At 42.0% G+C, this 13683-nt stretch overlaps 2 protein-coding genes across 2 annotated transcripts in view; both read left to right on the top strand.

Annotated features, from left to right (window-relative positions):
- LOC130126889 (latent-transforming growth factor beta-binding protein 2-like) overlaps positions 1 to 3921 on the top strand; it is a 103298-nt gene extending 99377 nt beyond the window's left edge. The window contains exons 38-41 of the mRNA XM_056296534.1: positions 664 to 837; positions 1015 to 1308; positions 2338 to 2487; positions 3723 to 3921. Of these exons, the coding sequence (XP_056152509.1) occupies positions 664 to 837; positions 1015 to 1308; positions 2338 to 2487; positions 3723 to 3898 (794 nt within the window). The 3' untranslated portion in view covers positions 3899 to 3921. The remainder of the gene's footprint in view (positions 1 to 663; positions 838 to 1014; positions 1309 to 2337; positions 2488 to 3722) is intronic.
- Positions 3922 to 7063: 3142 nt separating this feature from the next.
- pomt2 (protein-O-mannosyltransferase 2) lies at positions 7064 to 13583 on the top strand. The gene is made up of 21 exons (XM_056296213.1): positions 7064 to 7417; positions 7504 to 7588; positions 7723 to 7827; positions 7930 to 8038; positions 8391 to 8499; positions 9137 to 9296; positions 9406 to 9512; positions 9856 to 9938; positions 10061 to 10170; positions 10275 to 10341; positions 10457 to 10517; positions 10666 to 10744; positions 10844 to 10995; positions 11100 to 11191; positions 11293 to 11369; positions 11478 to 11549; positions 11647 to 11706; positions 11804 to 11909; positions 12073 to 12213; positions 12308 to 12419; positions 12815 to 13583. Exons 1-21 carry the CDS (start codon positions 7092 to 7094, stop codon positions 12918 to 12920), a joined length of 2319 nt encoding a protein of 772 aa, XP_056152188.1. The 5' UTR covers positions 7064 to 7091; the 3' UTR covers positions 12921 to 13583.
- The last annotated feature ends 100 nt before the right edge of the window (positions 13584 to 13683 follow it).

The raw sequence follows: 13683 nt of genomic DNA, 5'->3' as shown, positions 1-13683 counted from the left end.
ATGCATGCATGCTCACACACACACACACACACACGCAGGCATGCAAATCCATTGTACTTGGAATGGGTTGCACGGTGGCCCAGTGGTTAGCGCTGTTGCCTCACAGCAAGAAGGTCCTGGGTTCGACCCGTCCCACGTCCTTTCTGTGTAAAGTTTGCATGTTCTCCCCCATGTCTGCGTGGGTTTCCTCCAGGTGCTCCGGTTTCCTCCCACCATCAAAAAAGACATACATATTGGGGTTAATGCTCCTGCCTGTGTCCCTGACCAAGGCAATGGAAAGAAGAACTGGAGTTGGTCCCCGGGTGCTGCAGCTGCCCACTGCTCCTATACAAAAGGATGGTTTAAATGCAGAGAACAAATTCATTGTAACCTAAAATTTCATTGCAACCTACAATGACAACATAAAGTGGATTTCTTTCTTCTTTTTCTTCTTCTACTTAAACACACGTGCATGCACATGCATGCTAATACATGCACAATAAGTAAAGGACAGAACTATAAAAATAATATACTTTTAAGAGTCTGTATTGGGAAATATTTTTTTCCATGTTGTCAACATTTTATCCATCCATCCATCCATTCATATATTTATCCTCCCACCTATCTAGTATCCGCTTGTCAATCAATATGTCCATTTATCCATCCATGCTTCTCTTCTTCCAGAAGCTGTAGAGCCTGATCAGGATGTCCACATGGCTATCTGCTGGCAGGGCCTGGTGGAGGACAACTTGTGTGCTGACCCCTTCCCAGGGCGTAGGACCACCTACACTGAGTGCTGCTGTCTGTACGGCGTGGCCTGGAGTGAACAGTGTGCCTTCTGTCCCAAGAGAGACTCAGGTGAGGGGAGACACCTCGGTGAAGGATGTATATGTTGTTGTTGAGACTTGTCCAAAGGTTTATTCTATCATTCCTAATATTCAGAAATAGCCATTTTGCAACATGACTATTACTAAGACATCAAATGCAACCTAGTCACCCAGTCTCTACAACTCAATCTTGTGCCGGTTCACACAGATGACTACGCCTTAATGTGCAACCTGCCCAGGAGAGGAGGCTCTGATAGTTTACGAGAGCGGCCAGGCTATGAATACAGTCCTGAGGGCCCAGAGGGTCCTGTGGAGCCTTATGTTCCTCCGTACTGGGACAACTATGGAGGCCCCCTATCTGGAGGGACCTACTACAACCCTGACATTCCTCAGACTGTTCCTGCGTTCAGTGACATTCTCTACATCCCTCGAGAGCCACCAGCCCGCGTTCCTGTCCACCAGCCACGGGAGTTTCAGCCCCTACCAGTGGAGCCTTACAGTGGTGGGTGCATGCTTCCCTGTTTACATATTAGTGCACTGTCATTCTATCATGGTTTTTGATAGTCATGCAGATTTCTTACATTTACATTTTTCATTTTCCCATTTAGCAGATGCTTTTATCCAAAGCAACTTACAAGAGAGTCAACAATTAAGCAGATGAATTTGTGCACCAGCAGGCCTCATAGAGCGCTAAATAGTAATTATATTTAAGCCAAATGTCATGTCAAGTACATTTAGTGTGAATGTACCTTCAATCATTAAGAGGGAGTGATCGGAGAATCAGGTCACAAAGTAGATGAACATCCCAAATATCAATACACGGCACAGTGGCCCACTGGTTAGCACTGTTGCTTCACAGCAACAAGGTCTTGGGTTTGAACCCCGGGCCATCCCAGGTCCTTTCTGTGTGGAGTTTGCATGTTCTCCCCATGTCTGCGTGGATTTCCTCCAGGTGCTTCGGTTTCCTCCCACCATCAAAAAGACATGCTCATTAGGGTTAATACTTCTGTCTGTGCTCCTGAGCAAGGCAATAGGAAGAAATAACTGGAGTTGGTCCCCGGGTGCTGCATGGCAGCTGCCTACTGCTCCTAGCTACAAAGCTAGGATGGGTTAAATGCAGAGAGTGAATTCCACTGAATGTACGTACAAATGACAAATAAAGTGTATTCTATTCTATTCTATTCTATTCTATTCTATTCTATGATAGCACAAATGTATCATCACTATAAGTGCAGATCATGTCATGTGCAGGTTGTAGAAGGGCAAAATAGTAGACACTGGTAATACTAGTATTTAAGTAAAAGCACAGCATTAATAGCAGGCACCAATGATAGTGATTAGTTCATATTAGCTGTATAGTGTTGCTAGGCAGTTTCTCTTAGAGACCCTTTAAGAGGTCTTTTTATCTAGACAATGTAGTAGATATTATAAAGGAGATCTCTGGGCAGATGCTGCATGTTCTACACAAAGGCAGGTTGAGTGGCCATTGGGTCAGTGATGACGGTTTCCCTCTGCTGATTTTCCCAATCAGATCGCTATGATAGCTTCGAGGGCCTCAGGGCGGAGGAGTGCGGCATCCTGAACGGCTGTGAGAATGGCCGCTGCGTGCGAGTTCGGGAAGGCTACACCTGTGACTGCTTCGACGGCTTCGAACTCGACCTTAGCAAGATGGTCTGCATAGGTAGGTGCAGGAAAAGCCTTTCACAACAGACCACCCTCAGTTTGACTCCCCTCCGTGTGTGTCCCAAGCACAGATAACAACGTTCGGGGAAGCTCTGGAAGCAACGGGGGGAACATATGAATTCGTCTGATCTCCTTTCAAAATGCGGCGTCAGATCTTGAACTCAGATCATGGAGAAACCTCCCTCCAGGTTTTTGCTCTTTTGGGAGCCAGGTCTTGGGTTAATTTCCGTGAGGTAACTCATAGTGCAGTATATCACGAAGCTCGGAGTGAAGGATGGAACTTTATAGCCGTGCTTTTAGTTATGTTTTATGGGAAACTGATTAAAGCGATGTACAGTGCAGAAACACTCTGTGTTACCCTTCGATCTGAACTTCCACTGTCCCACTGCCAAGAGAGAAGGAGGCCTTGAATCTCAGCCACATCATGTAATACATGGGATATTACACATTTTAAGTGTACTGTGTTTGTTTTATTTGAAAGTGAGACCGTCTTGTCATAATAAAGGGCTATGATTACAATATAATGCAGGAGTCTGTCTGCATGCAGCCTTATCAGCTCCAAGGTCGGCAATCTTCCCGCAACACATGAAAATGGAGCAAATTCTGCCTGCATGAAAACGCTCGGGGGAAGCGTGCATCTAACGGCTTCCCCCGCTTCACAAACCACACCGCGAGCATTTTCCCAGAAGAACGTGACATAAACAGAGGAGGGTCGTTTGACGTTGACTGCTGAAAAATGAATATCAGACCTCCCTCGCTCAAAGAGGGAAACAGAACTGACTTCAAGGCCAAATGGATATTTTATACAACGCGTTCTTAATTTAAGTAATAACATCTGAGTGGTTTAATGCTCAGGGAGGCTGGAGGACGCGGGTTCAATCACTATCATACAAACACGCAATATGACGGCATGCTCGGCTAAATGTTTATAAAGATCCACTGCTTTGGTCAGATGCAAAAGTTATGTAACGTACACAAGGAGAATGATGGCGAGAACGAGAGAAAGCAAAAAGAAACGTCTCAAATCGGGAGTATTAGGCAAAGAGGAGAGGCGATTGGGTAAGATCGCAAAACAAATGAGGTTTTTGTAAATGTTATGAATAATTTTAGCCTCCCCTTGTCATAGCAATCCGAACCATAAGGCTACTCTGTGGCACATGTGGCCCAAGCATCTGTAAAGACTGAAACGTCTCTCTCGGTCGACTAACCTTGCACGTCTCCTTTTTCTTACAGACATAAACGAGTGTAAGGACATCAGCGACAAGGTGGCCTTGTGTCAGAACGGGCTCTGCACCAATACAGAGGGCTCATACAAGTGCACCTGTTTACCTGGCTTCGTGGCCTCTGCCAAGCCACACGAATGCATCCCGGAGATCCCGAAGTCTGGGTCCAGAGAAACAGGAAACTGAGACAGTGACTGTTGGAGCGCTCACCTTTCCTGCCCCCCCCCCCCCCCCCCCCGCTTTCCCGAAATCCCCTTCCTCTTCTTCGCCATCCTCCGGAGGGCCCGGCACTAAATCTCCAACAGTTAATGCTGAAATGTCCAAACTCGTTTCCTATATAGCACATATCCGCATATGCAGTCACTAGTGCTTACACACACAAGCACACACACTTGAATACAGCACACAACATCCCCCTTCCTCCCCCCCTCCCCCCTCCCCCCAATACACAAGAGGACCAGGAACTGTGTAGTGAATGTATTACATGGGATTTAGTATTTCACCAGATTTGCATTTGCCTTAAAGGGATTTGTGGACTGACCTTTTTTTTATTTTTTATTTTTATTCACTAACCCCAGGCAATTTGATATGCAGGTATAGTTTAAACATTATTTTCACCTTCTTTTTTCTTTGTTATATTATTTATTTCATTAACATGACGGGCCTTTGCAAAGCATGAAAGCAAACTATTTCAGAGGGCATACCGGATTTCCTCTTGTCTGATTTGTCTGACCAATTGACTTCAGTGATAGTGTGGAGGGGTTATGTGAATGTCTTTGGTGCAAGACAGATCGAGGGAACATCATAAGCATCCAGTCACCATAATGTCGTAACATAGACTGAGTGAATCTCTCGTGGATGATTTTTCTATGGCCGAACTCACTGACCCACCTCTCACTAATATCATCTCACTCAGTCATTGTAATTGCTATTTGCCTATTTATGGACATGGAGAGGCTGTTGATGTATATGATGAGCTATGTAATAATTTGTAAAGGGTGTAACAGGTCCTGTTGCGTATCTTCCTTCCTCTGTTTCACCCATTCGCTACAGACTTCTCTGATTTCATAATCGCACGATGCATCTTGGATAGGTATCAACTTACACAGTCGATCAACATAAGGTAAACAACCATAGATATGACAAAAATGTTTTTCACGACAGTATTAATTTGTATTATAAAGACCCTTTCGTGACGTGGCCTAATTTTCTGGAGGTTGATTCAAGGCTGCATTCTGTATTGTATAGTATGAATTTCCTTTCAGAGACACACACAAAACATTTTAGGCACAATGGCGGGTGGGCTGAGTACACTAAGAGGTAGGTGAGAACTATTCCTGGTTAAAGTATGTTGGTGGAAGATTGGCTTTTAATGCCTACAGCGCTACACAAGTAAGGATGTTTTCATTCAGCTGCATTGCCAATGGATCCCAGATCCCACATCAGACCATTCCCATATGTGCATATCTGAATGGGAGTGAGGGCAAAGGCTTCTATGGAGAGGTTTGGGATATTTTGTACAGATCTAGTACTATGTATTATTTTTGTTATATATTATACTAATGCATATAGCAAAACCAATATTTTGTTTGACATAAAAAGGAAAATTGATGCAAAAAAAAATTGGCATTATAGCTATGTAGATTTATATATTTCTGTAAAAATGTTTTAAACATATCTTTTTATGTATGAGGAAAGTGGCTGACACTGTACCAGAGGAAATGTATGTATCCTGCCCTGTGGAGCAGATAAATGAAATATAATTTTTTTTTGTAAGTGGCAACATTGCTCTGATCGCAGACTGTCAGTTGTGGCATTTTGACCTTCAAGTTCATTTCAAAGACAACCAGGTTTATCAGCGTCTGTCCTAACGAGTATATACCGAAATATTAAGTTGTGCTGAAAAAATGATTGTGAGTTGTTCCTTTCAAAATGTCTTCTAAGGGTCTATGTCATGAATGTATTAAAATTAATATATGCATTCGGTCTACATTGTTGAATACCCAGCCACATAATTATTTCTCCTTTGCAATCAGAATTAAAAGCTCTTATCTATCTTATGGACTGAATTTCTCTTGAAAGATGCCACAAATACTAAACTCATTCTCACTTTAGAGGATGACTTATTTTTACTTACAACGCCCTAAACCTGCATTCGTAGAGTATAATGCAACAGATCTTCCTTTGTTTGTCCACTGTATGTTCACTACATTTGCTGTGCTGTTCAGTTCATTAAACTAAATACCAGAACATAAGTCTTACGTTTAGGCCAAACAGGTTTGAAAAATAGTGGGGTTCTTTATGAGTATTTAAGGCCTTGTAAATCGCAAAAGAAAAGAGAGTTGAGATTCATTTTGTGTTAAAACGCTGTGGTTAATGAAAATACTATGTTCATTCATTTTGTTTACCTCTTGACTGTAATCACCACCAGTCATCAAAATAAAAACATTCTAAAAAAAAAAAATTCTTTGGAAAATCGTTTGTTCATTTTTCTTACAGGACTTGACAACTGTTAATGTTTGATATGATACTGCTGCGTCAAAAAGATAAACTGATGATTATGATAAATCCAGAGACCAACCAAATAAACTGAAATTGTCATGAATGAACGAGATACGTAAACATGTTCTGTCCTCTCCCTCCCTCTAGCGGGCAAAAGGAGAACAGCCCGATTCAAATATGAATGGGCGGTCCTTCCTTTGACCAAATCCCCCATTGGTTTGCCAGGGATAGACGTAGGTTTCAGATGGATACTGGGAAATTGTGTTCAGACCTCCTTTTTTGTGGCCAAATAAATAATGTAAAAGAATACGTATCCCAGAAACCCCCGCGGCCCACGCACACGTTTCGGTTATTATTTCTGCAAGAGAAATGTGTGGTATGGGCGTTTGTATTGTGGAGCTTGGTAACATTGATATGGGTCCATGAAAGAGGGCTGCAAAACATCATTATTTTCCACGTCTATTAGTTTACACATAGCTCCACCGGACGAGCTATGATTATTAAGGGTCCGTAATCGGAAGCTAGCATAGCAAGAAGAATGCTAAGTTACCAGACGATAAAAGCTCGGCAGACCATTTAATTGGATCCTGCGAATTTGCGATGAATCGTATTGTCGTGGCAGCTAACCTTTGAATTACACACCTTTGACATGTTGAGATGGCAGTGGAGAGCTTAGACTTATTTTAATGGTGTGTTTTGATTTTATCCATGCTAAAAGTCGCATTTGACGTGATGCCCATCACAAATGTGAGCTGCCCACAGTGCCTGTGATTTGCTTCACCGGCAGTGTCGTTAGATAGTGTAGTTAATTTGGCTGAATTTTGTTCGTAATTAAAGGGAGGGGGGATCTGTTACTTTGCTAAAGTTTCTATTCCTAATGGCAAATGAAGAATGTATTAATACACAATGGAGCAGCACCAAACATTCGTCAACAATACGAAACAGGAAAGCCTGTCTCGACTCAGAAAATACAGAGAGCTTCCAAATGTCATCCACTCCTCTGCCAAAGGACGAAAACACACAAAACGTTGGACACCCAGCGGAGGATGACGATAAGTCCTCAGATCGAAGATCTGTCCGGTTTTCAGAGACGGGGATTTCGATCCCCAGAAATGAGTCCCGAAGCACAGGCCTTTTTCTATTAGTGGCAGTCATTTCATTCTCCACTCGCATCTACAAGATCATGGAGCCCCCACATGTGTGGTGAGTTGTCCTTTAGACCCCTCACTAAAAAGTCAAGAGAGAGCCATGCGTGTTTGTCACTGTCCTGGTTCTTGTGAATGTTTCAGCTGGGATGAGACCCACTTTGGAAAGATGGGGAGTTACTACATCAACAGAACTTTCTTTTTCGATGTACATCCGCCTCTGGGGAAAGTAAGATGGACCATCATCTCGTCCTTGTGTGAGACAAGCCAAGTGCCTGTCATAAAATTGGCTGCACCAGTATTAACCCTTCCTGTTAGATGAGAGCTCTCGATTATTATTATTATTATTTAACTCTGTTTCAGATGGTGATAGGTCTAGCTGGGTATATGACGGGCTATGATGGCACCTTTCCCTTCATGAAGCCAGGAGACAAGTATGAACTTCACAGCTATGGGGGGATGAGAGGGGTAAGAACCTTGTGCATATAGGAAGCCTTCTCCAGTTTTGTGTTTTGTGACTGTGTGGGATGGGCTGCCGATACTGACACAAGTGCTTGACCTACCTTTCAGTTCTGTGCAGCACTTGGCTCCTGTCTTCCAATCTTTGCCTACCTCATAGTGCTGGAGTTGTCTCAGTCCTGCACTGCTGCCCTTATCACCGCTGCTCTACTCATATTTGGTAAGTGCTTGTCCATCTGCACCTCAGGGCTGCACTTAACAATCAGACATTTCTGAAACGCAGCTTTGCTTGTGGAAACTTAACAAAAAGCAGCAACATTTCACTTTTTTAATTTTCATTTTTTGTTTCTCAGGGGTAAAGGAGATCAGACAGGCTCTCGAACAGGGGATTCTAATTGCATAGAAAAACTAGCCTTAAAAATCAAGTCAAACATCAGAATGGCATTTTCAGTTTACTTAAACTGAGCATTTTTTATTTTATTTTATTTTGGTCTGTTTTACTCTTTTTAAAAACGAGGGGGAATTTTCTACCCTCTTCAGCTAATGCAATTTGTTATTCTCTCCTCTGACAGACACTGGCTGCATCACCATTTCTCAGTACATCCTGTTGGACCCGATCCTCATGTTCTTTATAATGGGAGCAGTGCTGAGCATGGTCAAGTTCAATCAGCAACAGTACAGGTAGGGCAGCCTTCAACAAGTTAATTGCCCCTTACCCACACCTGGGCTCTAACAGTGCCATGCCTTGCAGGTGTCTTTTTTTTTATCTGCCTCTGATTTCATTCAGACTCTGTAATCAGAACTCAGTAGTTTTGTCACTTGATACCCCTGAATTTTTGGACTCCCCCATGTCAATATGGTCTTTTTGAATGACGAGCAAGCGTTAATGATGGTGACTCTCCTGATTTCTAATGATGCACTTTCTACCATTACCATTTCTTTCTACCATTTCTACTACTACTACTACTACTACTATTATTATTATTATTATTATTATTATTACCAGCAGTCAACAGATGCAGAGTAAATTTGTGATTGTGTATTGATCTCCTACTACTGATGGTTGGTGCTTTCTAACAAGAAACTTGTTACCTGATAGTTTTAATTGTCTGACATACATTTGCTGTATATTATGTGACTACATTACATTACATTTTAGTTACAGTGTAATGAATCTCACTGAGGGAATGGATATGTTTATTCATGAAGCTTAGTGCACTACATAATGTGGGACAAATACCTCAGTTTGTGTCACTCAGTTTGTGTCACTCTATCTAAAGAACCTGATAGTAAATAAATTGCTGGTTATTGTCTGCAGACCTTTTAGTGCAGCCTGGTGGTTGTGGTTGGTACTGACTGGCATGAACCTTGCTGGGGCATTGGGGGTGAAGTTTGTGGGGCTGTTTGTTATCCTGCTGGTGGGACTGAACACTGTCTGGGACCTCTGGAGACTCCTGGGAGACCTGGATATCTCACTGGTAACAAGCAGCATTCATTTTATCATTCTGGCAACTGGTGCAGTGGATGAGTTATGACAGGTTTTGTCAGTTTGGCTCAATCACTTTCCTTATTCTTTGCTGGTGCCAGATTGACATCGTGAAGCACCTCCTGGCCCGGGTGGTTGGACTCATCCTGCTCCCGCTGTTCCTCTATGTTACAGTATTTGCACTCCATTTTGTCATTTTGAACAAAAGGTGAGTGTGCCAGTTGCATTGTTGTTTTTCTTCATACAGTCTTGATGCATACTCAATAATCCAGGTAAGGAAATCCCAAAAAGTTGCAAGAGTATATCTGGACCCAACGTTTATTGGGAGATAAACGTTGGGATACCTTTAGTCAGCTGAGACTGATGAAGTCACTTAGATGAGTGATGAAACATTTCTCTCAATAAATGTTGTGTCCAGATGAACTGATTCAACTTTATGGGATTTTCCTCAGACACATTTAAATTTGCTGTTATTGTAAGGCTCACAGAATACGGTTATGGTAAATGCCTCCCACATTCTTCATTAAGTCATGACTATTCTCTCTCACCAGCGGTCCAGGTGACGGCTTCTTCAGCTCTGCCTTTCAGTCCCGTCTAATAGGAAACAATCTGCACAACGCATCAATGCCTCAGTGTAAGCTCCATGAACACTTCCATTGAAATGTAATCCCCTAGTCTGTGTATCTTGTGTGTCTGCCTGCACAGTGTAAACGTGAAGCGGGTGTTTTTTTTTGTTTGTTTTTTTTGTCTGTGCAGACCTGGCGTATGGTTCCACCATCACTGTAAAAAACCTACGCATCGCTGGAGGCTACCTGCACTCTCACTGGCACCTGTTCCCAGAGGGAGTGGGGGCCAAGCAGCAGCAAGTCAGGCACCAGATTCTTGTTTGGAAAATTCTTGAACACAAAAGCAAAGTTCATACAGTTATATAATAGTTTACCTACTTTGATGTATCTGTGTCCCTATGAAGGTGACAGCTTACCTCCATAAAGACTACAACAACTTGTGGGTGGTACGAAGACATGATCACAGTGATGGTGAGAGGATGTGCTTGTTAGCCTGTAAACAGATGAGTATAATCACTTACTGTAAAATTGTAGGAAAGAAATGGGTGTGATATTCTTATCATCTATTCTTCTGTTTTACATTAAGCCCCATCTGAGGCCCCTGATCTTGTCCACCATGGTGACATCATTCGATTGGAGCACAAAGAGTAAGTATCATGTCTCATACAAGGTGGTGAAAAGTGAAGCATATCTCTAAATCCCTGTTAATACAAATGCTTTGATTTTTCTCTCATTATTATCTACGTAAGTTACCTCACAGTTTGTCATAATGTTTTTCTCTCCTGGATCTACAAGGACAACTCGAAACCTTCATAGCCACCTTCACGAGGCACCTCTTACCAAGAAACACTTCCAGGTTACAGGCTATGGCATTGTGAGTAAGCACACAACTTAAATGTTAACGTCAAGATAGTGCTTATGTGTCTGTCTTCCATCTCAGACTATTCCCTTCCTCCCTCTGGCCTGTTCTCAGAATGGCACAGGTGACTCAAATGACCTGTGGCAGGTGGAGGTGTGTGGAGGTCATAAGGGAGACCCGGTGAAAGTGCTGCGCAGTAAAGTGCGCTTTCTGCACAGAGCTACTGGTTGTGTGCTGTACTCTTCTGGCAAGACTCTTCCCAAGTGGTAAGAAAGGTCAACCGTAAGTCCAGCGTCATCTTCGCTACACCATAGACTCATTTAATTTCAATGTAGTTTATAACAACTGTGTTTCCGCCCCCTCTGGCTAGGGGCTGGGAGCAGGTGGAGGTGACCTGTAGTCCTTACCTGAAGGAAACACCAAACTCTCAGTGGAATATTGAAGATCACATCAATCCCAAATGTATCATAGTTTCCTTGCATTTCTTCCCTCCACTGTTATTTGTATATACTTCTTGACACCAGACATTGACTTGCATATTTCTCCTTTGCATGTATTTATAGTGCCCAATATTAGCCTGTCAGTGCTGAAGCCCCATTTTCTGGAGATATTACTAGAGTCCCATATTGTCATGATCAGGGTAAGAAACTATGTGAAATGGAGTCACCTCAACTTTACCCAAGGAATAATGCCTCAAAATTAAATTCCATAAGTGTATAATATGTGTAATTATTTTTTTTTGCTTTAGGGTAACAGCGGTTTGAAGCCCAAAGATAATGAGATGAACTCAAAACCCTGGCATTGGCCCATCAACTATCAGGTGTAATACAGGATCAAATTATATGTGATTTTAAATCATTTTTGAATTGAATGCGTAACTACCTGCTAACCATTCCTTCTGTCTTGTTTCTGTGTAGGGGTTGAGATTCTCTGGAGTAAATGAAACTGAATATCGTGTTTATTTGCTGGGCAATCCTGTAAGTAGTACTTATGCTGGATTTATTGCCCTATGCTGGCTTTATTTAACCATCACTCATGAATGCCCCCATGATTAAACACACTGATAACTCTCAGGTGGTGTGGTGGCTTAACCTGGCTAGTTTGGGGTTGTATGTGGTAATGGTGGCAGTTGCATCTGTAGCCCTCCAAAGAGGTGTCCTGCTGGACCAAAAAAGAAGAGGTAAGATTGCCAAGGATGGCCTGTTATCGAAGATTATATTATGAAGTGTTTGTGCTTGCAGCATTAGAGTCATGGATTCATGAATTCATACTGCAGATATCACACTGGATCAGAATGTCAGATACATTGTGTGCACTGTTCTCATGTTCTTTGGGTACTTCAGAGCAGTGTCAGGTGCTTAGGAGAGGCGGAGGGCTGCTTCTTTTGGGTTGGTTGCTGCACTATGCACCATTTTTCACTATGGGCCGGATTCTGTACTACCACCATTACTTCCCGGCCATGCTCTTCAACAGCATGCTAACAGGTGAGGATTCCTATCTCATTATATCTAATGCCGTTTTATAGGTAGATGCCATTTGGAATCTTCTGCTTCAAGTGGTTCTTCTGTTCTTTCTCAGGAATCACATTGGACACACTACTTCAAAGTGCTGACTTGTTGCTCCGCCCACCTTATTCTGATTGGCTGCTAAGACTCGGAAACATGGTACTCGTTCTCAGCATCCTTTACAGGTAAACTGACCAATTACAGTAGTTATGAAAATGTTACAACATTTTGTTCAGCTAAGTTAATTTTTAATCTTATTGATTTCTATTGCTTTTCATATTGATTGTACTTGCTAAATTTAGGAATTTGTTAATTGATCATTTCTTATAAAGACAGTTTTCCCTTACTGTAGCCAATAGTGGGCAGCCCACCCACTAATAGAACCCCATTACCCGGCAAAGCTATTGCATACACACTCACACACGTACACCCCCTCCCCCAAAAAATAAAATAAAATAAATTGACATTTTATTGAGGTATTGATGGTTTGAATACCCCAAATCGACATAGTTGAGACCACCTTGTGTTCCTCACTCATTGAGTTGACATTTATTTTCTCCCTGTCATCCATTCAATGCAGTTTCTACCTATTCCATCCACTCTCCTATGGCATGAGGGGCCCTCTGGCTCATGATCCTTCCAGCTCCATGGCTGGCCTGAAATGGATGGATTCATGGGAGTTCTAGCCAGCTTTAGTTAAAGAGGACTCAGTCGATGTAATGAATAATAACTGTTTTAGATATTAGGTTCTATATCAGATGTGTTTTTCACACACTTACGTATGTTACGATAGTGTTTACATCTAAATATTTTCCATAAAGCATACACCAGTCAAGAGTCGCTACTTGTGCATCATCTACTTTTCTAATGTCTCCATATTTCTTATTATTTTTGTTCATCGTGGTTAGATGAGACACACTTGACCCAGTGCAATATTAAGAGCCAGAGAGTCTTGCAGAGTATTTCAAAATTCAGATTTACATCACCAATCATCACCGAACTGCCTTAACATCTATTACACTCTTGACTTCGGTTGCAATAATAAGCTAAAGTGCCTGAAGGGAGTGAATGATATCCAAATTCCCACTTTGCACTTCTCTGCTCTACATTTTTAATCACAACAGTCAATCAATCAATCATCGAATCACAACAGTCATTGTTACATTATCATATTGTTGCTATATAAGACTTTGATATTTCAGTTCTCAGTTGTCTAGCTCTTACTGCCTGGTATTTTTGTATTGTACTAGCCATAAGTGCTGTCCAGTACAGTTGGGATTTTCTTTATTACTAAAGGACTCCTATTGAATTTCAATGTGATGTGCATATTTTATCCTGAACAATAAAAGCTGACATGAAACCCTTTGGTTTGTCCTTACTTGTAATTCTAAAACCTTGAGTCCCTACTAAATATTGCCTACTCTTTTGAAAAAAATGCCATCAATATGA

This window comes from Lampris incognitus, chromosome 16 (genome assembly GCF_029633865.1).
Source record: "Lampris incognitus isolate fLamInc1 chromosome 16, fLamInc1.hap2, whole genome shotgun sequence".
Taxonomy (NCBI): domain Eukaryota; kingdom Metazoa; phylum Chordata; class Actinopteri; order Lampriformes; family Lampridae; genus Lampris; species Lampris incognitus.
This window is presented reverse-complemented; position numbering and strand designations above follow the sequence as displayed.